The 24,239-nt window shown below is 48.8% G+C and overlaps 1 protein-coding gene across 1 annotated transcript in view; it reads left to right on the top strand.

Annotated features, from left to right (window-relative positions):
• Positions 1–18,792, top strand: part of LOC105280980 (autophagy-related protein 16-1) — a 433,806-nt gene extending 415,014 nt beyond the window's left edge. Inside the window, exons 10-12 of the mRNA XM_026975276.1 lie at positions 261–345; positions 433–579; positions 16,575–18,792. Of these exons, the coding sequence (XP_026831077.1) occupies positions 261–345; positions 433–579; positions 16,575–16,671 (329 nt within the window). The 3' untranslated portion in view covers positions 16,672–18,792. The remainder of the gene's footprint in view (positions 1–260; positions 346–432; positions 580–16,574) is intronic.
• Positions 18,793–24,239: the final 5,447 nt, after the last annotated feature.

The following is a 24,239-nucleotide window of genomic DNA, read 5'->3' as shown; positions in this document are numbered from 1 at the left end:
TTTCGATGCGCGGCAGTACGTAATGGATATCGCTTTATTGCATCTCGCGCTAAATTTTTCAGAGCGCGCGGTATTGTTACATCACTTATGCATTCCGTGAACGCGTTTTCGCTAATAATTGCTATACGCGCGCTGGTCGCGCGCAAAATACCTGCTTTGGTTGCTGAGGTTGCAACTCCGCAAATGTTTGCACGAATAATTGAAATATCGCTCGATAGCACGCACACGATCGTGGGAAATAAAATCCGTCCTGATTCCAGACGCGAATTACCTCCTGAGTTGCGTGAGGGACGACACGGTGAAACTGATCGATTTGCGGATGAAGAAGATCGTCGGCTCGTTCAGGTGGGTTGCGTACTTGTCGTGCACACATGCGACTGGAATATCGAACGCGATAACTCATCGTACTCTTATTTCGTTTGCTATTTATAGCGCTGATGGGTTTAAAGTGGGATTCGACTGGACAAGAGCTGCTTTCAGCCCTGATGGACAGTACATAGCGGCTGGCTCTGCGGATGGTTCCGTTTTCATCTGGTCTATCGTGACGAACATGATCGAAACGATATTGAAGGGACACACGTGAGTTTAAAATTTCATATTACCACGATCAAAATTCGGAAAACCGTGCGACAGCCTCTCGTCTGAAAAGAAAGAAAACAATCTGGTCGCCTCTCTTTGATAATAAGAAAACAATTTTTAAAAATATAAAGAGATACCTGGCTTTTCGCTGTAGTCACAAAATTTCACAATTTTTTTCTTCCATGTCGAATGTGCAATATCGATATAAATATATTATAAAGCTTGTGAACCGTACTGTGTAAAAAATAAACGCGGAACACGGAAAACAACTATTAAGTTTTATGTGACCTTTTATAATTTATCTTCATTAACAATAGAGAAAAAATATATCGACAATCATATTAAAACGCGAAATTTCGTTCTCGACATTTTACATCGAATATAGATTTGCAAAGAGCTAATCCGCGATATTGCCAGGCAGATTGCCGCGTTGATCCTTCGCATAGCACGCCGTCCGCCGCGGTCTTAATATCATGTGGTCTTCTTATTACACTCTTTGTTCCGTAATCTACATCCGGCATGCCGTTTTATATTGCGTTATTAAAACCTACGCAATTATACTCGTTACTTTAATCCGTAATATCCCGTCTCAGGGACATTGCAGCATGCTGACGTTTATCGTTCCGATCGTTCTATCGACTTCTTATCGTTATGGCAACGTTACGGCCGCTGAAATGTGGAGGCTATTTTCTATAATCCCGGTGCTGTTTGCGACAACGTTTTCCGATCGCGCCGACGTGCGACTTTATTTGCGGTCACAAAATCAATAATGCCGGGCCGCCGTGTATCGCCTTATGTGCGTCTCCACATTGGCATCGCCGCGTTCTAATTTATTTACCACTCCGCGCACCCTATTTTCCCCGTCATTTCTTTTCCCTTTTTTTTTTATCGCAATACGTTTCGAGCCCGCTTGATGGATGCGAATTTCCCGTTCGAATTTCGCTCGCCGGGGCACTAAAGCGCCCCGTAATTTTAGGAGGCACCTTCAAGTGCTCTGCATACCCACCTGACACGAAAAGTTCCTGAAGCACTTCGGTCCTTCGGTCCACCACACGCAGCACGTACATACACGCAAACTCACACACACGCACACTCACACACACGCACATACACACATACACGGGAAAGAGATTCGCAAGCGGAGGGCGGGTCGGAAGGGGATCTAAGAAAATATTTCGACGTGACCCGATTTCCGCTCCAACTTTCACGCTGTATATCCACGTACACACATCCGCCGGTATCTATATATCGCCGGATGACTTCGCGATATCGCGAATTTATACGGCACCCCGGATGCCCCGGAGCTCCCGCCGGCGGGCGTCTACGTCGGTTCTCGCCATTGAATACGTCAGTCCGAATGACCGAGGACCCGTTTACCACCCCGTTGCTCAAGGGAGAAGAACGCGTGGAGATCGCTCGCTCGCTCGAGAGAGGAAAGGAGAGAAAGAGAGAGAGAGAGAGAGAGAGAGAGAGAGAGAGAGAGAGAGAGAGACGGAGATGTGCGGCGAAGAACGAAATTGGCGTAGGCAGAGCAACGTATCTCGGTCCGCGTGCTTTCAGCGCCCTTTCACCTACGCGAGCCGGCGTTGATGGACGCGTTAATCGGCGGCATCTCATGGGGAATGCGGCGTAAGGATCGGCCCGGTGTTGTCGGGAGAGGTGCAGAAAATCGATGTGTTTTAAACACTGAAAACGCCAATTACGTTATTACCAGCAGGGGCGGTTAAACGCGAGATTGCCCGTAAATCAATAGCGCAAGAGCGCGCTTAACAACTTCCGGGTGTCCTGCGTAACAAAGACTTCACGGTCGCGAAGATGTACGATAATCCATAAATCGACGCGCGATTGAAATCTCGAGGTTGCTTCTTTCTCGACGAGGATACCTCGCTATCCGTCCATCGGAGCTGTCGTCGGATGAAGATCCGCTCTGGAATCCGTTCATCTAAATCAATTTCATTGTTTCCACTTTAACGTGCATTTAACTTGCAGTCGCGCTTCCTTGCTTTGTATTTGAAGGTGATAAAACTCTCGCGCATAGATGCACTCTGCAATGGTTTCACGCGAAACGAAGGAGATCATCGCCGGCCAGGAAGTTGGAAGGGCGAAAGTCGTGATCCCGAAGTAGAATAACTTCTACGTGGTCGTTAAATGTGGCGATAACGTTTAATTATTCTCAATTGAAACATGTCGTGCCTCGTAGCAATCATACTATCACGTTCGCGGTAGCGGCAATTAGTTATTACGCGCATGTCGGAGCGTTTACGAACGTAAACCGTTTAATAGTTCGTAATTACGACAGCCCGTACGCCGGCATTAATGTTTTCCAATTCAGATGATAGATAATGGTTCGTCACGTTCCTATTAGAATACTGTCCGTGCTCTTTCACTTTCCATGGCTTCTTTTAATCCATTTGTCTGCCGTCCTTTGTGCTACCGATAATTAGACACGTCGCGCTCTTTTCACCCTCTAAAAATAATTATCTTACTCTATTTCACCTCGGATTATCACAAAATCCGATTTATTAAATAAATTTCATGTCTACGTCCATCATCAATCTATCGAACTTTGCTATGGTTTTACCATAGCGATAATTGTCCGAAATGTGATTTTCGCATTGCTCTTGGCGACGGCGAAATCGCTAGAACGACAAGAGGCAAGAAGAAAAATACGATACGGGAAGAGAATAGCGTGTCGCTCTTGCAGTCCCATTTTATCCGTGCAAGATGAAGCGAGGCGCAACGATGGCCGTCTCGGACGATCGGCCGACTCTCACGGAGAGACGAGAGAATCCGCAAGAGCCGTTCCGCAATTATCGCCACCGTCTGCATGCCCGCGCGAGAACGCGCGCTCCTCCACTCGCTGTCGTCGCGGCGATCGAGCGTGGCCGTCCTCGGCCCCCTCGAGTCCTCCTTACAAGGACGCGGCATCTTCGGTGGTGGCTTCTTATCCGGCGAACGGCGCAGCGGGCGGCTCGGCTGGTCCAGCCTGCATCCGAGTACCGGTCGTATCGAAAAATGGCTTAAGCACCGGTCACGTACAACGTCGGTGTTGCACGGTTCCTCGTCTAAGCGTGTGCGCGCGTGTTCCGCTGTTATTACTTTCACCCCGGCCGCCGTCGTCGTGGCCGCAGCGCTCGTCCGTGGTCATCGTCATCTTTTCGTCATCATCTCCGCCCCCTCTGTGCCCCCCGTTCTCAGCACGATCGACGCCATCGTCGTCGCTATCTCAGCCGTTCCACTTCGTCCTGATCGTCTTCGCCTACTTCGTTTACTTCGTCCACTTCGTTCGCTTCGTTCACTTCATCCACTTCGCGGTGATCGCCCCGTTCATGATCGCCCCGGCATCGCACGAGGCGCGGCTCGTACACGGACATAATCCGTACGTTGCGCTCGCTCGCAGAAATATCCCGCGACTAACTTAATAAGCGCCTCACCGCCTCAGCCTTCCTCCAGCATCCGAGTCCTGTCGCGGCATTAAAGCGCGAGAGGAGCTGCACGATACCACGCAATATTTAATGCACCCTGCAAGCTTCGGCGCGCGTATTTGCACTGCACGACCAAACGATGCTCTGTCGTAGGGTGAGCTATGAAATTTAGACGTTACGCGGAACGCGCGAATTACTGTAATAGTCGCAGAAGGCGGCATTCCGTTTCTACGTGTACCGGCAAAGCAGAGCGATAAACATTAGGGGCTTGCAAGGAGTAATTAAGTGCTTTATGGAGGAAAGCAGATATGTAATTTGTAAATAAAATTATAAGATAGATGCTCTTCAAAAATCTTTCATGGAAAATCCTGTATGTTCCTTTTTTGATAAATTTCTTCAAATAATTCTATCGATGATATTGTAGCTTCATTATCTCGACTATGAAAGTTACAGCTAAAACTAACGACTTTTTAACAGCAGATACGTTGACTAACACGAAATCTCTCGATCTTTCGTTAATAGGAACATTGACGGAGCGGCGGTTCGCTCGAAAAACCAAGCGTCGCGCAATTTCGCGATCAATTTTCTGCGACGTCCCTGATTCGCATTATTCCGCAAACAATCATTCCGTATCTCGCGTTCGTTTTTCTTCATAATTTTGCCGCGCTACAAGTAAGCTACTTGAGAACACGGTTCTGCACGCGCGCGCATAAATAAATGCACGTAAGCGGCTGCCATTCGTTCGGCAATACCGCTCGAGGAAGCTATTCGGCATGACTCCCTTTCTGCTCAGACTCTCGAATCCGCAATCGTATTGCGCCCGATAAGCTTACGCGCACCCGTTCGTGCTCTAATTTGCAATCAACCGGCAGGATCCGCAGGGTACACACGTCGGAAGGCGGAAATTTACTGCGCGATCCTCGGCGACGATCTTGCCCGACGAATAAATAGTGCCGCGCGATTATAGCAGAACAGGTAATTAGGAAAGCGCACAGGAATATATATATATATGCGCGCGCGCGCACACACACACACACACACACACACACATATATGTGCATATACACATACAAAGAGGGAATAATCCGGAAGGATCGGAGCCTCTCGTGAGATTAAAGTGCAGTTTTTGCATCTGGCATCTGCGATTCGGCGGCGCATTACGAAATCGGTGACCTCATTATATTCGTATTCGAAACCTCCCTTCTACAAGATCGCGGAGAGGAACGTACACGGCCGTCAGACATTTTTCGCTCATTTCGTCCCATTCCATCGCGATTACCGGATCGCATCGGACTTTATAGCTCGCGTATCACTTACAAATTATGAATAATGAACGAGTAATAGTGAGTAAGGTACGATATGTGACGCCAGTGGCTCTTTTGTCCGCAGTTTCCCACGAGATCGATATAAATTCGATCGCGCTGTTGCAATTAGGATGAAATAGAGATGTCGGGTGTGCACTCGTCGGGATTGTCCACGGGATTGTCATCGGCACGTCCGCCATTATCCCACAATCACGCCACGATCGTATTATTATATTTGCGCACGGCTCGTTATTAAGAAGTAAACGCGCGTAGCAGGGTGCGGTAACAGTATATACGCTATTATTTCCCTTCAGTGGTAACCGACAAGTAACAACATCTCGTAAAGATTACTGCGCCGTATTTCAGTCACGCACGCATTTACGGCAATTCCGCCCCGCATTTTACGAGAGGATATCCAGTTGCCACGGTGGTTATTGGGTGTTTAACTGAGACTCTCACAAGAAAATAGTTCGATTATATTTTACACGTTTTTATAGCTCTGGGCCCGCGTGCGCGAGCCCTTCTTCCTGGCCGGCTCGAGTGCACATCCTCGCGACTGCATCCGTGCGATGGTCGCGCTTCCGCTCCGGATCTCTCCGCCCGCGATTTCCACGCCGAGCGCGGTTCCATTTCCCGCGCGATCTCGCATCCGCTTTTCGCGCCTCGCGTTGTGATTCTCGCCGAATCCCAACCCCGAAAAGTGTCCAACGTGTGTAAACGTTAGTTCGCTCCGCTCGCGAGTGCACTCCCGTCGCGAGCAGGAACGGACGCGTAATGAAAATTCAAGCGTCCCCGCGGAAGAATAAGTGGCGCGGAAGAAAAGAAGTAAACACGTCAAGTGAAAAGAATTAGATTATTCTGCCATCCCTGCTTCCCTCCCTGCCTCTGACCGCTTCCGATGTGTATGTGTGCATGCGCATACATGCACACACGTACGGCGTCGTCGCGCGGGTGTCACTGCGAGAAAGGTTTCGAGACGCCGAGACGAGGCCCCAATCTCCCTGGCATCCCCTAACGAGAATTCAGGGATAGAGGCCGAGATCTGATTGTCGCTCAGCGTAACGAAGCACCGCGAGAGATCAATTGCCCCGGCGGCACTCTTCTCTCGCTCAACTCGATTTCGTTTCCACGGCAATGATCAATCGGTCCGGCACGATATTATGTCATTTATCTTCGTCGTGTCTTCGAAGTCACCCTCGCTTCCCCCCACGGTCGGTACCATGGTCTTTATCTGTTTTTCCCAGTCCCGTGGCCGCACCCCCGCGCCGCTCTCGCGCACCAGTGTCAGCCGCTCGGTGGTTGGTACGGGTATCTCACCCCCGTCCGAGCCCACTGTCTGTGTTCCCGTCTCCCCATGGCACCACCCTCTCATCTCCCGGGACTACCGAGCGACCTGGCGTTCGGCGATCGTTCCTTTTTGCTTCCGCCGCAGCGACGTAGCGCCGACGACGTTGATAAGAGCTTTCCGTCAAATCGGACGTATGGATTTTCAACGCAATCGCGGGCGCGATCGACGTGACCGACGGATTAAATATTACGATCCGCCAAGTTGACGTCGCGCGAGACGCGAACGGATTTGATTTCAGCTGTCATTAATTGACTCTGATTGTGTTATACGCTGGAATTGGTTTAAAAATCTCCAATTTCGTTAATGATTTTCTATCGATATCAGGGAAACTTCGTGTTAAAAAAATGCTCGCAAGATGTAAGAACGAGTCACGCAGGTGAAATACCGGCAAAAGTGAGAGGAAATAATCGTCCGCTCGACAGAAATTCACTCGATGAGGCTCGAAGACTTATGTGTTACCGAGCTTCGATGCAGTTTATCATCAATCGCGAGCTTTACAAGCCATTGAGGTGCCGCTCGTGCGAGTTTGCCGCATCATTGACAGTTTAGATAACACTCTCTAAGCTCCGGCTATCTCGTGACACACGTTACGCTGAATGCGATTACCTAATTCCGAAGTGTAATACGAGCTCGCGTTCAACGTTAACGCCGGGTGATAATCGGACAGCCGCCATGTAAAACGCTAACTGTGTGAGGTACGCAGGCACATTTCTCTGCATACGATTCTCATGCAAATAGCGCGCTTATCCGCCGCATATTTTACACATTCGAAAGCGCATTCCCATCGGGAAACATTTTCGCCGTGTCCACGAAGGTTTAAATAAATTATTTTATCATTACGCAGTACGTTGTCGCGGTCGTGTTCTCCCCGTCGATGGGGTGCGGGATTTAGCGAAAAGTCCACGAGAAATGTGTCCGTTTCCGCGATTGCGATCGCGCGACGATGACAGACTTCATTTCCTTCCGCGAGTTAACACGTGGCGGGTGGTAATCAGGTAGGTACGAGGGGGTGGGCTTTGTTAGCGGTGTAATTGCGGCGCCACGATGAGGTTTTGTCGGCGCTCGTACGCTCCCGGCTCGAACGCGGCGTTACGTAACGTAATGTAATGCCCGCGCGCGATTTACCGTATACGCCGTCTGTACAACGATAATGTAACACGTCACGTTTGTGGCGTATCGATGATCGGGCCGGCCAATGTAACGACTTTACGCGGACATTATATCCGCGCGGCGGCGCGTACATATTCCCCCGGCCGATATACCATTGATAATTCGGCGAAATTGAAAGAACACGATCGATCGATCGATCATCCCGAATTCACGCGGCGAGAAAGCGCAGGCCAATGTCCGGCAATAAATATTTTATTTCTTTTCGTTTTGCGAATCACGATGCTGCATGCACGCACGGCTATCGTCCTCGGTCGCCGAAGGAAGTCGCCGATATTAATACTTAATAAATTGCGCGTATCCATCGACGTGTCCATTATGGGCACGCATACCATCCCGGTAAATTGGCCGATGGTCGATATACCGCCAGCGAGTAATATTGTAATTGCCGTGAAATAAACAAGTCTCATGGCTCGCGCGCGCACACGCTGGACGTAGAACGTGCGGATGCTGCGGAAGGAGCGGCGGCGGCTTCGCATCGCGTTGTTCGAAAAATATATTATTAGATTGCGCAATGCCTCCTGGCGTCATAATTTCATAATCGATACGTGTCACGCCCGCCGTGCTCTTATTGCGCCTCCTGTAGCCTTTTTCTCCGCTCGTCAATCTTCCCTTGGACGTTACATAATGATTTTAGCTACCTCGTGCGCTGGTATCACTTATTTTGATATGTTATACATTGTGAATTTTCAAGCTATTTTTGTTCGACAATATCAACAGTGAATGTGTCGCCAAACAATGTTTTGCCAGACGCAACCACGCGGTTTGTTGCAAAAATGATTAACATTCATATCGCTAATGGAACATTTTTACATTACTCGAAAATTTAAAGCCGCGCCAGTTTATTTTCTTGCGATGGAGTAGTCTCTCGTGTACATACGAGATATTTAATGAAAATTGGCAAAATTTCAATGTGCCACATTTTTTTGTAATTTCAAGAGCTCGACCGTTTGTCCAATCTAGCTCGTTAACGCCACATTATTCGCATGTGCAAAAAAAATAATAATTTGCATCACATGAATATTTAAAAATTTTTCAGTTTAATGTAATCGAGAGAGGTATGCCCATCGCGAATATTAATCGCGTCACGCCACGCGAACGTTATTGTACGTGTGACTAATAATTACATTTTTTTTTTGGACAAATAATTTGCCCACTGAAAAGTAATACTCGATTAAACGCGCGGTGTTATCTCGTCGAAAACTGTTACAATAACCGGCTCGGTGAATTGTCTCTCTGAAATTCGGGCTGATATTGTTATTTTTGTTTACGTATGGCGCGTGTGCATCAAGAACAATTTTATCTGCGAGCGAACGTCCAATTTCGTATGTATTTTAATGATGCAAATGTTTTCGCTCGCGCCCAGGCTTTAATTTTCCGGATAATCTGCCCTATTAGCCGCGTAATTTTAAACGTTTAACGGGGCTGCAATTGCACACCAATCTAGTCCTCACGCGATTGAAGACGCACGAGCGACGTGATATTAAACGCAAACTCGCTCATGTTCGGCTCACGCGAGGGGTGTCGGAAGCCCTTCCCCTTCTCCCAGTAATCACTATTTGATAATTCCATGGTTGAAATCGATGTTGTAAAATCTACCGAATTTTTGCCAGCAACGAGACCGTCGGATAAATCACATTCCGCTTCATACCTGAATCCTGCTCGTCCAAAGGCTTCTCCCTCTTCTTCGCGACATCTTTTATACACGTTACACTATAATTTTCCATCATCTAGCGCAGTATGTAATTTAGAAATTCCGCATCTTCTTAAAGACGCTCTTAAACATCGTCTCGCGAACGCGATCGCGGTCCGAGGCTCGCGGGAATCCTCATCGTGTTAATCATTAGTGCGGAATCATTACTCGACACGGAATATTGTTACATAATAACCGCGAATCTCGTCGCTCCTTCGGCGATGCAGCGTCGCACAATGCGGCAGTGTCCCATGCGTGCATTGTGTACACGTTATTACTTTTACCTCATTAGAGCGCGCAGCCCATCAACGAACGGCAGGAACGCGAAGTTAACGCAAATTGCTAATGTGTATAGAAATGAGAACTCGCGAACTTGCGCGCGCGCGAGTTAAAGCGCAATAGTTATTCACGGGGTGCGGAGCACCCGTGTTTAAACTACCGCGCATTCATGCGTCGCGCTTTGTGGGCGAAAGTGAAGTTACGAGGGACCAAGACACGGGGGTGGATATGAACTTGGAAACAGCGCGCTACCGCAGCCTCGGTATTTCGCTCGGTGTCACTACAGTCGATGCTTGTGAATGCGTCTCCAAAGACGTCGAACATCAAACATGAATTGGAAATGCACGGGAAGGGGGCGTGTATTAAGTGCGGCGGAACTACCCTTCCGTCAGATAATTCCGTGACACTACTTGCACGACATTTTCCCTCGTGGCACCGTATTAATGGCATCTCCGCTCTCGTAACGGATAAAGCGTCCGCCTCTCTCTCTCTTTCTCTCGAGATCTTTGGGGAACAATGACGTTTTTTAGACGAATTCAGAGGAATTCTCATCAACGAGGAAGGCGGTTGCAGGAAATGTTTGACGTAACAATTTCGAAACGCATAAGACCTAATGGCGCCAGGCAGAAACCTAAAACAAGCCCGGGGGTCTCGAAGAAAAGGAAGGCGATGGCCTCGCCGGACGCGCACGATTATTATACCGTAAAGAGTAAACGGACACGTGGGAAACGACCAAGTCCGGCAAATATATCCTTGTTTCTCGTTTTCTCGTTTTATTCGCGCGTCTATCGCGTGTTTAAGAACGCACCGCTCGCTCGTATCGCAACGTTCTCATGATATCAATGAGGCAACGATGAGTGCTAATGACACCTAATGCCCCGCTTGCTGCTCCTTTTCCGGGATTCTTCACGCGAGGCCGCATTCTTGGCAATCATCGAAAGCCACGCTTGTCGAGGGAGGTGGTAGGAGAGGGCTCCCACAAGACTGTGCTGTCGCGGTACACTATGCGGTGGCCGATAGATCCCAAAGTACGTCCGTCCCTCCCCACCCCGTCTTTAACGGCAGTAATATTCGCCGCCATCGTCATCGTCGTCGTCGTTTCGCGTCATTTGCCACGGGAATAACGCCGACCTAATCGTCGCCTGTATTGTCGCTCGTTCGTCGTCGTCGTTGTCCTCGTCCTCGTTCCTCTTCTCACCCCCCTCGTGTTACGAGTCACCGTGTTCACCCTGTCCCTCCCCGTGCCAATGAGCGCGCACGCCATTAAGCGCCACTGTTCGCGGTCGAGCGAGCATTCGCGGCTACGTAGATTGATGACGAGGATTCACGATCGTTTGGATAATTAGGCGACGGGGGCGTACGCGAAACTCTGCCATTTCGACCCGAGCGTTTTATTAATGCAAACGCACGCGGCTGCGCTGCACGCTAAAAAAGAACACGAAACTTCACCGGAAAAATCGGGGGAGGATCACGGCCGCAATCGCGATTTTACGGTCACGCCTGCGACGTGTCGTGGCCGAGCAACAGTGTGGTTTAATAAAGCATTAGCTTCTTTTATGTCGTAATTTTAGTTCGGCATCCTTTACGGTCAACTGAACAGTGTCACCGGTATGCCGCGTCGGTATAACGTGGCGTAATGGAAGGTGCCACCGTGATTGCCCTTAATGGGGTAGCAGCATTTCGACTCTTTCTAATTTACCTGTAAAAATCGCGCCTCTGTGCTTGCCTTTCTCATAACGTCTACCAGATTCTTACTTACCGCCAGGTCGTCGATTAAACACGCGAGTTCACAAAATTATGCGTGTTCTCGCTTTAACGCCGCGCCGTCACACGCGCGCGGAGGTCTTACGTTCTCACGTAACAAAGCGGGATTATCTCGTCACGCAGTCGCGCATTCGCATTTTTTCCGGCGCGAGTTCGTAAGTGATGGATTAACGCGCGGGGTGGGACTTCTGGTTGCATCGTGTTTCATCCCCGAGACAACGAGTACGCCCGCGCCGCCGTGAAAACCTCCAGCCTGCCGCCACCCTTCCGGCGCATACTCCCTTTCTCGCGCGACTGATTATTATATTCCGCGTTACGCGTGCTAAGATCCCCCCATTTTGTTGCTCCCGCACGAAATTTATCACTTCGAGTCGCTGCCTCGTCGTCGCTGTGTCAACAGGTGGCACACGTCATTTCGTGCAGACACGTTGCGAAGTATGCACGAGGGTCGTGATAAAGAATACATTATCCGAAGGTATCACGATCCATCAGGCCGCACGATACCCATGATCGCGTTCACAAGCACCGTATCGGTCCTCGATGCGACACGCTCGTCGTGTTGCATCGCTACCACTCCGCGCCGGCTTCGATATCGGTGAAATAATTTGCGCTCGCCGAGCGCAAATTGAAATAAATTTCTTTCTTCAATAACGCTCGTGCGTTCCCCGAGGTCCCTGCAGCGCGTCCTCGTCAAGAGTGTAATTAATAACGTAGCCATGTAATAAACTAATAACGTTAAACTTAATTTGGTGCACATCGACATTACTATTTTACAACGTTAACTGATGTAACGTAATTGATGGAATTTTCGAGTTAACGCTATTTGTACCGCCTTTCTCAACAGATTAATGACACGGTCATGTATTCCGCTTTCTTATCAGAGGCGATAGTGAGTTAATTAAAGTATCGATGCACCCCTCCTTCCCTCCCCGGCCGAATACCGAACACCCGTGAGAGTTTCCTCGATAATCCCAGCCTCCCTTCGCCCTTCGTTCTTGCGCCGTGTCGCGACGAGTCGCGTTTTCCCTCGGATGCCCGGCTCCGAGATCTCATCCCGATTTCATTATCGGTAAGCCGCCGCGATCTAATTATTGCCGTCCGACGTTATGCATCCACAATGAAGGATAATTATTTTAATTATCCCCTGCTTGTTCCACGACAAACGAGCTGCACCTTCACGGTGGCGCGCGGGCGAGCGCACCCTCTGCCGTCGCGCTTTTCTTTCGTTAAGTGGTATCTCTCGCCTCCGCACCCCCTCGCCCTCTCTTGATCCTTTCTCTCGGCCGGCGGTTACTCGCCATCCTTACGCTTCGCATAATCCATCGCTTCGGGTTAAAATCTAAAATCCACTGGCGTTTTATCCTCATCCTCCTCACTCCCCTTCTCGTGCTTTTTATTTTTTTTTCTCTTTCTTTCTCTCTCGTTCCGTAGCTACGCCTTTCACTCTTTGCATCCGTTCTGATCTTTCTCGTCTCTTTTTCGCGTGCATGTTCCTATGTCCACGAAGTACCGGAATACACCGGCGTTTATACGTTAACTCTGTCATTTGCAAGAACGATGAGCGAAAATGCTTTCGCGGCATACATTTCAAAGGCTCGTAACCGTCCGTTCATCTTGCCATCACGTGTGCACGCAATCCATCCACTTTCTCATGCTCTCACGTCCGCTCTTCCTCTTTCCTTCTCTCTTCCTCGCCGTTCCTCGCGCTCTTCCCTTTCGTAAAGGTATTCTTCTCACTTTGCCCTCGCGTTGCCTCTCTTCTCCTTCTTTCTCTCTCTCTCTCTCTCTCTCTCTCTCTCTCTTGGCGTTAGCTTTGCGGCAAGATGAAAAAAATGAGCGGGCGGAACGAAAGAACGGCACAAGGGGTGGGCTGTCGGGCGAGGCGAAAGTGGCGCGAAAGTGGGTTGGAGAGCGGAAACATCGTTCGCGAAAGCTTATTTCCACGCCGCTTCGGCAAGAACGGATAGGTCTCCTTTATCACGCTCGCAATATATACCACGGAGAGGTAGGTAGCTGCTACTCGCAAAGGTATCCCGGATACGAAGCACGCTGCTTTTAGAAATATCGTCCCCGCGTCAAGCGACGGCGACGCCGACGGCGACGACGACGACGACGGCGGTGGCGGTCGGCGCGCACGACGGGCGGTCGTCGCGACGCGCACTCGTGGGGTAACGCTTTTTCTCGGCGGTTTCTCGTGGTGTTGCATCGCTGTTGTTTCTCCACGGCATAAGCCCGGCTTTCTTCCTCCCCGGCGGCAACAAACTTCGCGCGAGAGTAAACGCGCCAGTCAAACCGTGACGAAACGATACGCCCCTTTTTAGAGCTTGGCCATGCTCCCGCGCTATTCCTCTGCATCCCCCTGCATCCCGTTCCCTTTCTCCGCCGCTCGTTTAACGCGCGGCGCATTGAATGACGAGATTCTTCGCATCGCGAATGCAATTTGCGAGTTACTTTCGCCGGACTCAATGCAAAACGCCACACAACATTGCTTCGGTTCTTCGCGCACCCCTCGCGTCCTCCAGTGTGGCTGCAGGGCGTCAGGGCTCGCGATAAAAGATGCCAGGATCTTTTCACATTCGCGTTTTACACGCTGCGCGTAAGCACGGGGGAAGTAAACGTCTCTCTTTCTCTCTCGTAGTAAACGCCGAGCTTAATCGCGCGCACGCGGAAATGAGCGCGCGTTAAATATTCTATGAGTGAAATGTGCGCGAACTTTATCAATGTGCTACGCGAACTATTCGGCCGTTATACGGTATCCCGATTGTAATATCATAACTCGGGGTAGTCAGGTAACACAACGAACTTACCACGCGTGCGGCTTCATGGAACGTGAAATTCTGTGCGTAGTTCCAGCAGAACGTGGATTTAATCGGTTTGGCACGCGTTTAGCTTTTTCTCGCCTGCGATGCTCGTAAAATCGTGATCGTAGTTTTACGGCCAATGCCTCCTCCGGGGGCGCCCGGAGGTTCCGACCCTTCTTTGGTAGGTGACCTCTGACCCCCGCGCGAAATATTCACCGTTCACGTTTCCCCGTGAAGGATTCCTTAACAGCACTGGTGCCGGGGTGCGGAAGGAGGCGCGCCATTTTCAGGACGTTTGTCCTCACACAGAAACATCTTTTTACGATTTCGCCAAGCCCTGCGAATCACCCTTGGGAATTCAGGTTTTATAGACCTTTTGCTGCACGAACGAGGCCGCTCGAACCAGAAAATTACGCGGCACTGTGTTCCGCCACGTTCAAATGGAATCTTTAACGAAACGATTTAAGCGCCCGCGGATTTCCCTACGTACGTGCTCGCACTCACTACGCGCGAATCATATTTATAAGCGTTTGATTTTTCCCCTCTGTCTCGCTGTCCGGCCGCTAGTTTCTTCCCGTCCACGCCACATCAATGACTTTTAACGATCCGTTTTACTTTTCGCGACGTCATGACGATCCACGGCGAAAGCCGGTGGTATTAAATCGCGCGGGGGTTAAAGTTCAGCACGTGACAGCACGTGACGTGTACGTACGCGTTCATGAGCGTTTTCCTGTTTGCCCTTAACGCGGTAACGGGACACTTCCGTAAGGACGGCGAGATAATTGAAAGACCCTTACACCGAAGACGACGACGACGATGACGACGACGACGTCGGTGGTGGCGGCGCGCGGAATAATTCCGGGTCGTCGTGAGGAAATTAGATTCACCAGACAGAAGTTGGGAGACGAAGATGGAAAAAGCCGGTTCTGAAAGCTTTTGGATGTAGCTGTTTAAAGTGCGCCGTGCTATACGCCGATTCATAGTACGCAAATCCGCTTGGCGCAAATCGGCCCATTGGCTTGCAATTTCTTTTCCGTCCCTTTCATCCGTTCCATCCGCGCGCGCAAGACACTGGAAGTCAATAATACTCAGTCACGCTAATCAAGCCCGTGGCTTTCCGTGTACCGTGTCAATTTACGCATGTCTACGCGGAATACAAGCGACAGCTAACCGACCATAATCGTGACATGTTTACCGTTATCACGCCGTTTTACGCGTCGACGCAAATATTTCTCGGAAAATTCCATTTTTTTGCGATTACGTCACTCCTGATATTTATGATTAAATTTCCAACACATATTATACACTTTCCGCGGTAATCCGAAGGCGGGAATTTGCTGGAATTTTTATTCTCTGAGGAGGATTATTATTGCGTTATTATTGTATTATTATCGGGTTACTAATGATTAGATAATTATTTAAACCTGGTGTGTAATCTGCGATATTTGCAATATTATTCAACGGTTATTGCAAAATAATATTTCAGGGATATTGCAAAATGACAAGTTGCACTTTTACGTATACTATTAATCTAAGTAACTAAGCCCATTTTAATTATATCGTGTGAATGCTGAAACTATTTCCTGTAGCAAAACGAATTTATTTTGTTCGAATAACTTGACTGGAGTGCATGCTTTCATGCTCGATATTGATCGATGAAATTCCTTTCAGTTTATCTCATCTATTCGATATTGTTTGTATTAAGCACCGATTTTAATTTCCTCCTTCATCAATAGAAGTTTTCGAGGTAACACGAGCCTTTATACATGTAATACCGGAGAGTTGCAATTCTCTCCAGCATATCACGATTCTTTGACGAATAACATCAAGTATTTACTAAAAAATGAAGAGTTCGCGAGATCTCATCAGTATAATATCGATAAAATTTGCCATCATTTACACGAACTCGCAAAAAATTACTCTCTGCACAAACTCGATAACTTTTATAACATTTCTATCGTTCATTGGTGGCATTTACAATAAACAAATGGAAAGTTCACAGCGCCAGGTAATCTCCCTTTGCCATCGGAATTTCAATATGGAAATCGTTGCGCGAGCGCCGTTACGTTACGTGTTACAGAATCAAAAGACCAACGAAGCGAGTACAGCTTGGAGGAGCGCCTGCTGCTCCACTTTTGCTATTTAAATGCGCGCACACTGGAATGCCTGCTAATCTATTTCTGCTATTTAACTGACACTGTTTAACGCACACAGGGCAGCAGTGACGGCCGTGTCTTGGCATCCCCACGGCACGTATCTGGCGTCCGTCGATCGCGCCAAGACGGTGACGGTCTGGGGCGATCACGTTTGACAGGAGGAGTGATCCCGGGACAGACGATTGCTGTTCCACGCGTGAACATCCCGTGCCGTTTTCTCATGGTGGCCCACTCTGGCCGGGCCCGCAGAACCGAAGAAACGAAGAAGCGAACGTACACACACACACCACACACACACACACACACACACACACACACACACACAGAGAGAGAGAGAGAGAGAGAGAGAGAGAGAGAGAGAGAGAGAGAGAGAGAGAGAGAGAGAGAGAGAGAGAGAGAGCATACACATATGTACACGCACATGTGCGCGCGATTCACATCAGCAAGAATCCAGCGGGAAATCACGGCGAGCGCCCAGGCAAGAGGGTAATCAAAATCATTGGTCGGTTTGGCCATGCACACGCGCGCACGGGTTGTAAAGCCTTGTAAGGAGACGCCGTAAGAACCGAAGCTGTAAAGCGCGAACACTGATCCAAACAGGAGCGGTAAGGGACTACTGTACATAAAACTGCGCTTATTGTTACTCCCAGGTTGTAAAGACTCCCTTTTTAGAGTAGCACCCTGCGCGCCGCGTCTCGCTACCCGCAGAAGACCGAGATTACCGTAGGTTTATCGGTTTTTTCGAGATTACGCTAGATAATACGCTTCCTTCGCTAACTGAATAAGAGGCACACTCGCGTGTCAGTCATTTGTACTCGGAATTCGCAGATCCGATCGGGTTGGGGGGCTCGATCGGAGGTTTATACGTGACACCCACGGTACTAAGGCGAAATGAGAGTTCGCGTCGAATTTGTAACGCGTTACCTCGTCGCATATGTACCAGCATTACATTTTTTTCTCCTTTCGTTTCACCAGAATGTCAATTATTGGGATACTTTACGGAGGAGCCGAATGTCAACGAGTGTCCGCGCACGATAAATGATATTTTTCAGGATGTAATGAAAATTGGATGCATACCACAAACAAGTAGACGCTGTAATGTAAACGCGCTGGATTCGGACGCGACTGTTCCCGCGGAATTAACCATTGCCGAAATCTTTCGCGAGACGTTTAGTACCTGCGAGAAGGATCAGCTTCGATCGATGTCGTACAATCTTACGATTACTCATCGACATTACATGTCGAGAATTGTCTTCGACGTCTGATGATTTTGATAATCTTTTTCCATGCAAGATTAATTCCGCCGAGGTGAATCTTCGCTCCGATTTCTGCTAGCGTTATCGTGCACGCTCTGTAATTCAACAGATACTCCGACGCTGATGAGCGAGATACGTCTCATACGTCTTTATACAAGTCTGATATAGTGGAAATCAGAATACACGAATTAGGCAGGCAGGGAAGCAGGTAAGCGAGCACAATAACGGTATTGATATTAATTGCGTTACGCATGATTTCCGTGATAAGCGTAGGATATCGCGCGTCAATCCGACTGTAATGCTCATTACTTTTGCTAACAAACGATTGGTTAATTAAAATTATCCACAAATAGGTTTCGTTGTTATTAAGAACTATTAAACGTTAAGCCCGTCGAGAAAACTGATCGAAGAGACTTCACAGCTGCAATTTAAATTTTTGAAGTGTTGCATTTTGCAACTACGATAGTTTGCCGAGCTTTAACGCTTTTGACAATCATACCTTTTAATTATCGTGTCATATTTTATACGTTCATCGTTTAGGAGTAATAAGGTATAGATGAGTATCTGGTTTTATATTTATTATCGCAGATCCGTATTTTGTACAAATATTTTCTTTCTTGTTCTTGTGGAGCTCTTCGATCATCGATTTGATATATTTATTATGCAACTTGTATTTACGTAATGTTATAAGTTAAATGCTCCATCGAGCAACAATTTTGGTTCAAAAGCTATCGTTTTCGTTATTGCGTGAGTCACGGATGATTTTCTATCGTCACGATATAATAATTATATTATACAATAATTATCGACTCACGTTTCGAGCGAACAACCAGATTGCGTCCAAAAGCATCGCGTAATGATTTTAATACCGTATACTTATACACTTAGTTCCGATTCGATATAAGCAGCCTATACGCCGTACTTCTCCTCTGTATACTACAACAATTAGCAGAAAGTGCTACATACATTGTTCACATGTGTAAATACATATTAAACGTTTCCCTCTTGTATTTTGTAAAACTTGCGACTTGTTCTCTCAAATCCCGCTTTGCGAGTCCTTCCGTTCCCACTTATTCCCACGCACTTCATCAAGCTGAACGAAGAAAGTCCTCAGCAACAACGTTTTACTCACGGTAAGTAAAATATAATATAGCTAAATGAGCAGAATAGCAGCTACCGTGTTTACGTTATTTAAAAAATTTTTTTAAATAATTGGGACATCGACAGTAGTCATGCATTGCCATTCGCATCTCCGATACATGATAATAACGAAAAGTGCTTTTTATCTGCATAATAATTAAAAATGCATGCACATCAGAACCAAATATTGCAAAAAACGTACATGGCGTTTAATTACGCGCTTCACGTTTGTCGATGCTCGCGAGATTACCAGCAACGCTCTGTAACGCCGCATTTTTTACAGTCGCCGTTACATCCCTCGCCCGAGAGACTCGTCCACCGACACCCTAAATCCCTGTTTTCGCCCCCGTTGACTCTTCGGCACGGGGGTGTGTAACAGCGCGCATATACAAGCGCACGCTACATGCACTATATATGTATGTACGCGGAGCGGGCATGTATATGACGATCCGTTCACACAGAAGCCCGTCGCGGCGTTGCACAGCAGCCGTGTATCTGACAGTACCTAACGTGCTTTCGAAAGCGCTCATTAGTCACTGAAATGCGGTCACGAAGTGACAACTCGCACGTGGAATATTATACGCTCCAAGAACTGCATCGGTACTCCTCATATCGCGGCTCGCGCGTCCGTGCGCTCGCGGCCCGTCATGTTCCTCTATCATCGTCTCTCTATTTCTCACTTTCTCTCACTAAAGCCCTATCCGACCCCCTTTCCTTCCTCACCCTCTCTCGCCCTCTCTTCGTCCTCGTAACTTTCGCATTGTACATCCTTTGTGGGCGATTCGACAGTTTCGACAGTTTTGCGATGGAACGTGAGAATGCCGACGGCTCGCCGGCCGAGGGAAGCCGCTCGCAGACGACGTTAAACTTCGATCGGGCCGGCCGCATCTGGTATCGCCGAAAATTTTTTTCCCCGTGACGGTATTAGCAGCAGCAGTAGCAGTAGCAGTAGCAGCAGTAGCAGCAGCCGGATCCTGCTGCGAACCGTGCGAGCGTGCGTGTATCACGGCCTCGGCCGTGTTTTTATCACGGGAGAATCCATGGTGGAACCGTTGCTGCGGAACCATCACGCCGACATTGATGGAACAGTGGCCGTCCATTCTGGCGAATTGAAAAAGTTCGGCAGACTGGCGGATCGGTCAGAGGTACGGTGTCGCCGTCCGCCTGGAGGATCATCACGGAATAATTGATGCATCGGATTGCAGGGATGCGCGAAAACCGTTAAATCGCGAGCTTGCGAAATCGTACGCGCGCGTAGTAGGTACGTACGTACGCGCTCATAGATAGCTCCTGGGTGTAATCTACTTATATCGTGGATGGGTATCGAACGACGATGAAAAATTCCCTGGCCCGTACGGGGCAGATGGGGAAGTTGGGAATTACCGTTTTCATGGTTTCGCGGAAATAATCATCCGCGCGCATGTTACCTGCTAAAATCAACACCTTTGTAACGCATTTATTTAAGTATCGCGTTTCGCTTCCTCGTTTCTCTGGTACCTGCGCGAGAGAAGTACCGTTTCTACGATTACAATCCGCGCGTCCGCCTTGGGCCTAACCGACGTCAAACGTCCCTGTTAACGGTCGTTTATTTCCGAAGATAATGAGGAAGATGTTGGCAGAGGGCCCAAAGGAGAGGAAATTCTGTGTACGAGAGTCGAGAGAGGGTGAGAGAGAGAGAGAGAGAGAGAGAGAGAGAAAGAGAGAGTGACAAATTAACTTGCGCCTTGACTTCCGTGAGATTCGAATCCTTCCTCTGTTTCGCGGATAGATCTTCGCATATCACCGGAGGTAGAAAATCTTACGGAAATGCCGATCGTCGGGCGAGTAGCGGCGGGGTACGAAGTTCAAGCGGGATGTTTATCCGACGATGTGGGAAGCGCATCCGCCGTAAAAACGCCACCGCATGCTTCAGTGATCGCGTATATTTAACGGTTTGAGACTCATCGCGATCGATCGAAATCTGTTAAAAATATAGGAGCAAGCTTGCGTGTTACTCTCTCGAGAAAACCGCAAATACCAAGGCAGACACATTCGTAACCTTCGCTAGGTAAGATTCAAGAATCAGTCGAGACGAATTTATCAGCATCCTTCTTACGTGCACTTTTACGTGGGAAAGTTGAGTACGTGTTCACGACGTGTTACAGATACATCACGTGCAGTTAATTAATATCCCATTAATTATCCGTAACAAAGGGATTCTCTCCAGGGTTATCTATGCGAAAAACTATGCGGCTCCACTTCCGTCATGGGGTGGCGTCGATATAACGTAGCGTGCAATTTGAAGAATCGCGAAGGAACGTCCAATTAGGATGCTAACGTGTCGGCAAGCGGCGGAAATGAAACGGAAAGAGGCCTCGCCGATCATTTTCGAGGCATGCGTCAATCACGCTACCGTACTTCGAATGGAGGTCGGATATTTGCTTCGAGTCGACTCATTCATCCTTAATTAACGTAACTGTGCGTGATATCCAGGTGTTTCCGGGCTAAGCTGGATCATGATCGGCACATTTCTTCCGTGGACCGTTCCAAGTAATTTATATCGACCCGTCCGAGCGCGAAGGCGGAGGAAGAAAGCTAACTGTCGCCAGTGTTACAATCTCTCATTATCCAGAAAAATCGTACGATCACCATCTTACTTTATCCTTCTTTGTCACGTTATTACAATCACTCGTCCGGCGCCGGAAAAAACTTCAAAGGATACGGGAAAGCTCATTCTGAATAATAAATACCTCCTGAATGCGAAAACGATCGATCTCAAGATTCATCTATCGAGACACGGAAATGTGAAAGTGAAAAGGTTGTTCTATGTAAATTATGTAATAACTGTCACTGAAGGAGTATTCTTATTTCGCAAGTTCACAAGTTAATATCAATTATCATCCTTCCTTAATTTAATTGACGCAACGATTAAATATTATAATACCTTTATTCTCTATTATCTCTATTGTACTACTTGTGTTACTTTATTCTACTATCCTGTTCTATTATCTTTATTCCATCACTTTATTCTAAATCCCACTTCACATCTCTCTTCTCTAATGTTACTTTATTCTATTATTCTATTCTATCATCCTCATTATACCACATTATTCTGAATCCTCCTCCCTCACCCCTCTTGCCTTTAATCATTTCTCCAGAATCCAAAAGCAGATGTGCGTGTTCGTATCACTATGCACATTGAGAAAGATAACGCGTGTACGCATCGATCGACATACTTTTCACATCTTATCGGTATCAGACGCATCGCTGAAAAGTCACGTGTCATACGTGAAACCACTACGTATCGGGTATCAATAGATCGTTCAACGTATATTAATACACGTGATTCCTCCAAGTTTCTTGCGCGCTTTCCTCAAACACGTGACAACGAAGTCTTCAACTTTCTCGATACGCGTAGAACGCGTCTACGAAAAGCAGAAAAAGCCTATGAGTGATCAGACACGCGAATCTCGATCGCGCCGCCAACAACGAGTTAACGATCGCAAAGCGGTACATCCGACGATCAATGATCAATGATCGAACGCGCGAAACCAGAAGCGGTACCGGGCCTCCTCAGTGCCTCGACACTTTTTTCGACGGACGCACTTTTTGATCGCGAGCGCATCCTCGCTTCTTGCGCGAATCTTCCTGGGCGGCGAGCGGGCTCCGGAGGCTCTCTCGTGTACTAAGATCGTACGCGAATCCTGTTTCTGGCCGGATTTCCTCTCACCACGTGCCTTTCTTGCGCGACGCGCGCACTACTCGCGATTATCCACGGCTCGTCATTCATGCCCGATCAATAAGCTACAGCTAATTGCACACGTTGCGGTAGAACGAATTACACGTCACACAGGGTTCAGCGTATTCCCGATCGCGGGGGGAATACGCTCGTCGGGTTTTAATTAGCGCGCCATAACATGTCCCGCAAGTTCGATCCACTGCGAAGCAGATTAAAGCGGCCTCGTCGTGCGTTTTCTTGCGCGAATCGAGAGCTCATTTGAAATGGAAACGAAGCGCCCGAGGCGATCTCCCTCTCGGCGTGCGCTTTTTTTCTCGCGCGCCCTTAAGCGCCGCGCGGTCACAGGATGCATGGGAGGATCGAGGGTGCCCGCTCCGTGAACCGGCAATGATAGAGCGCGCGAGCGACAGCTCGTGCAGTCCCGTCTTCTGGTCTTATCTATCAGCGCGAATCACAGCGTCCGTTTTATTTACTCGTACTTGGAAATCGGTTTGATAACGCGAATCACGCTCGACCGTGCGGCGGACCAGGCGACTGCACGCGCGTAATAGCCTTTCGCTCGAATAATCGATCAAAATCACGAAACTACCGAGCCGAGCGCAGATATCGGCTAACAGTTGCGGTAATTAGCGCGTCGTTTGCGGTTCAATTAACCGCGCCGGCTTTTTTAAACGGAACGGGGAGTTCCTCTTCCCGCTACGTGCCCGCTAGATGCTCCTGTGCGAACCTGTGGAGTGTCATTAATTCATCAATTCGCATTGTACCGAATCGTAACTTTCTCCACGGAAGCATCCTCGGTCCTCCAGATCGCATCCTCGCTCAACTTCTTCGCGTCACGTCGGTATCATTATGCCGAAACTTCCGTCGAGCTTTCGTCCGATAATTCCTCCTCGACGATCCCGATCTATCGTCGCCGGCACGACGAGATCGACAACTCGTGGATCCGTCCGTCATGATGGGGATGACGGTTGATCGGCGACGCAGAACGGGGAAAGCGTAGGTCGCACGGCGATATTTTACCATCGAGATCGAGAGAACGGGAGAAAGAGAGAGAGAGAGAGAGAGAGGCAGCTTACAACGTACGTGAGACCTCTACTCTCGGGGTGCCTTCTTCTGCTTCTCTCGCGTTTCCGCCGCCGCGCCGCATCTTCCGCGCTACCCTCTTGTGCTTCTCCCTCTCCTCTCCCCCCCCCCCGGGATATCGATATTGAAACGTAAAAAAGATTCAATCAGTCGCGAAGTTTCAGCGCCAATCAATCACCTCTCTCCGTGGCCCCGCGTCCGCTCGGCTTTAGGACGCGAAAGTTCCCTCGCGCGCGCAGCCCGCACTGGCGCGCCTGATCGCGACGACGACGCTAAAATGGCCGTGAGGGTGGAGGGAAGGACAGGGCGAGAGAGAGAGAGAGAGGGAAAGGGAGGAAGAGTGATAGAGCAAGGGATGGTCAGGGCGCGCGAGAGAGACTTTGTCGAGCCACGGGAAACTAGAGAGAGACGAAGATACGAGCGAGCGAACGAGAGAGGAGGAAGGTCGCGGGGTGCGAACGCGAGGGAGCGAGTCGGAGAACCGAGCTTTCGGGGTGCACGACGGAGTCGACGCACTGGAAGCTCG

This window comes from Ooceraea biroi, chromosome 1 (genome assembly GCF_003672135.1).
Source record: "Ooceraea biroi isolate clonal line C1 chromosome 1, Obir_v5.4, whole genome shotgun sequence".
Classification (NCBI taxonomy): Eukaryota; Metazoa; Arthropoda; class Insecta; order Hymenoptera; family Formicidae; genus Ooceraea; species Ooceraea biroi.
The sequence above is the reverse complement of the archived record's forward strand: the minus strand, read 5'-3'. Positions and strand labels throughout refer to the sequence as shown.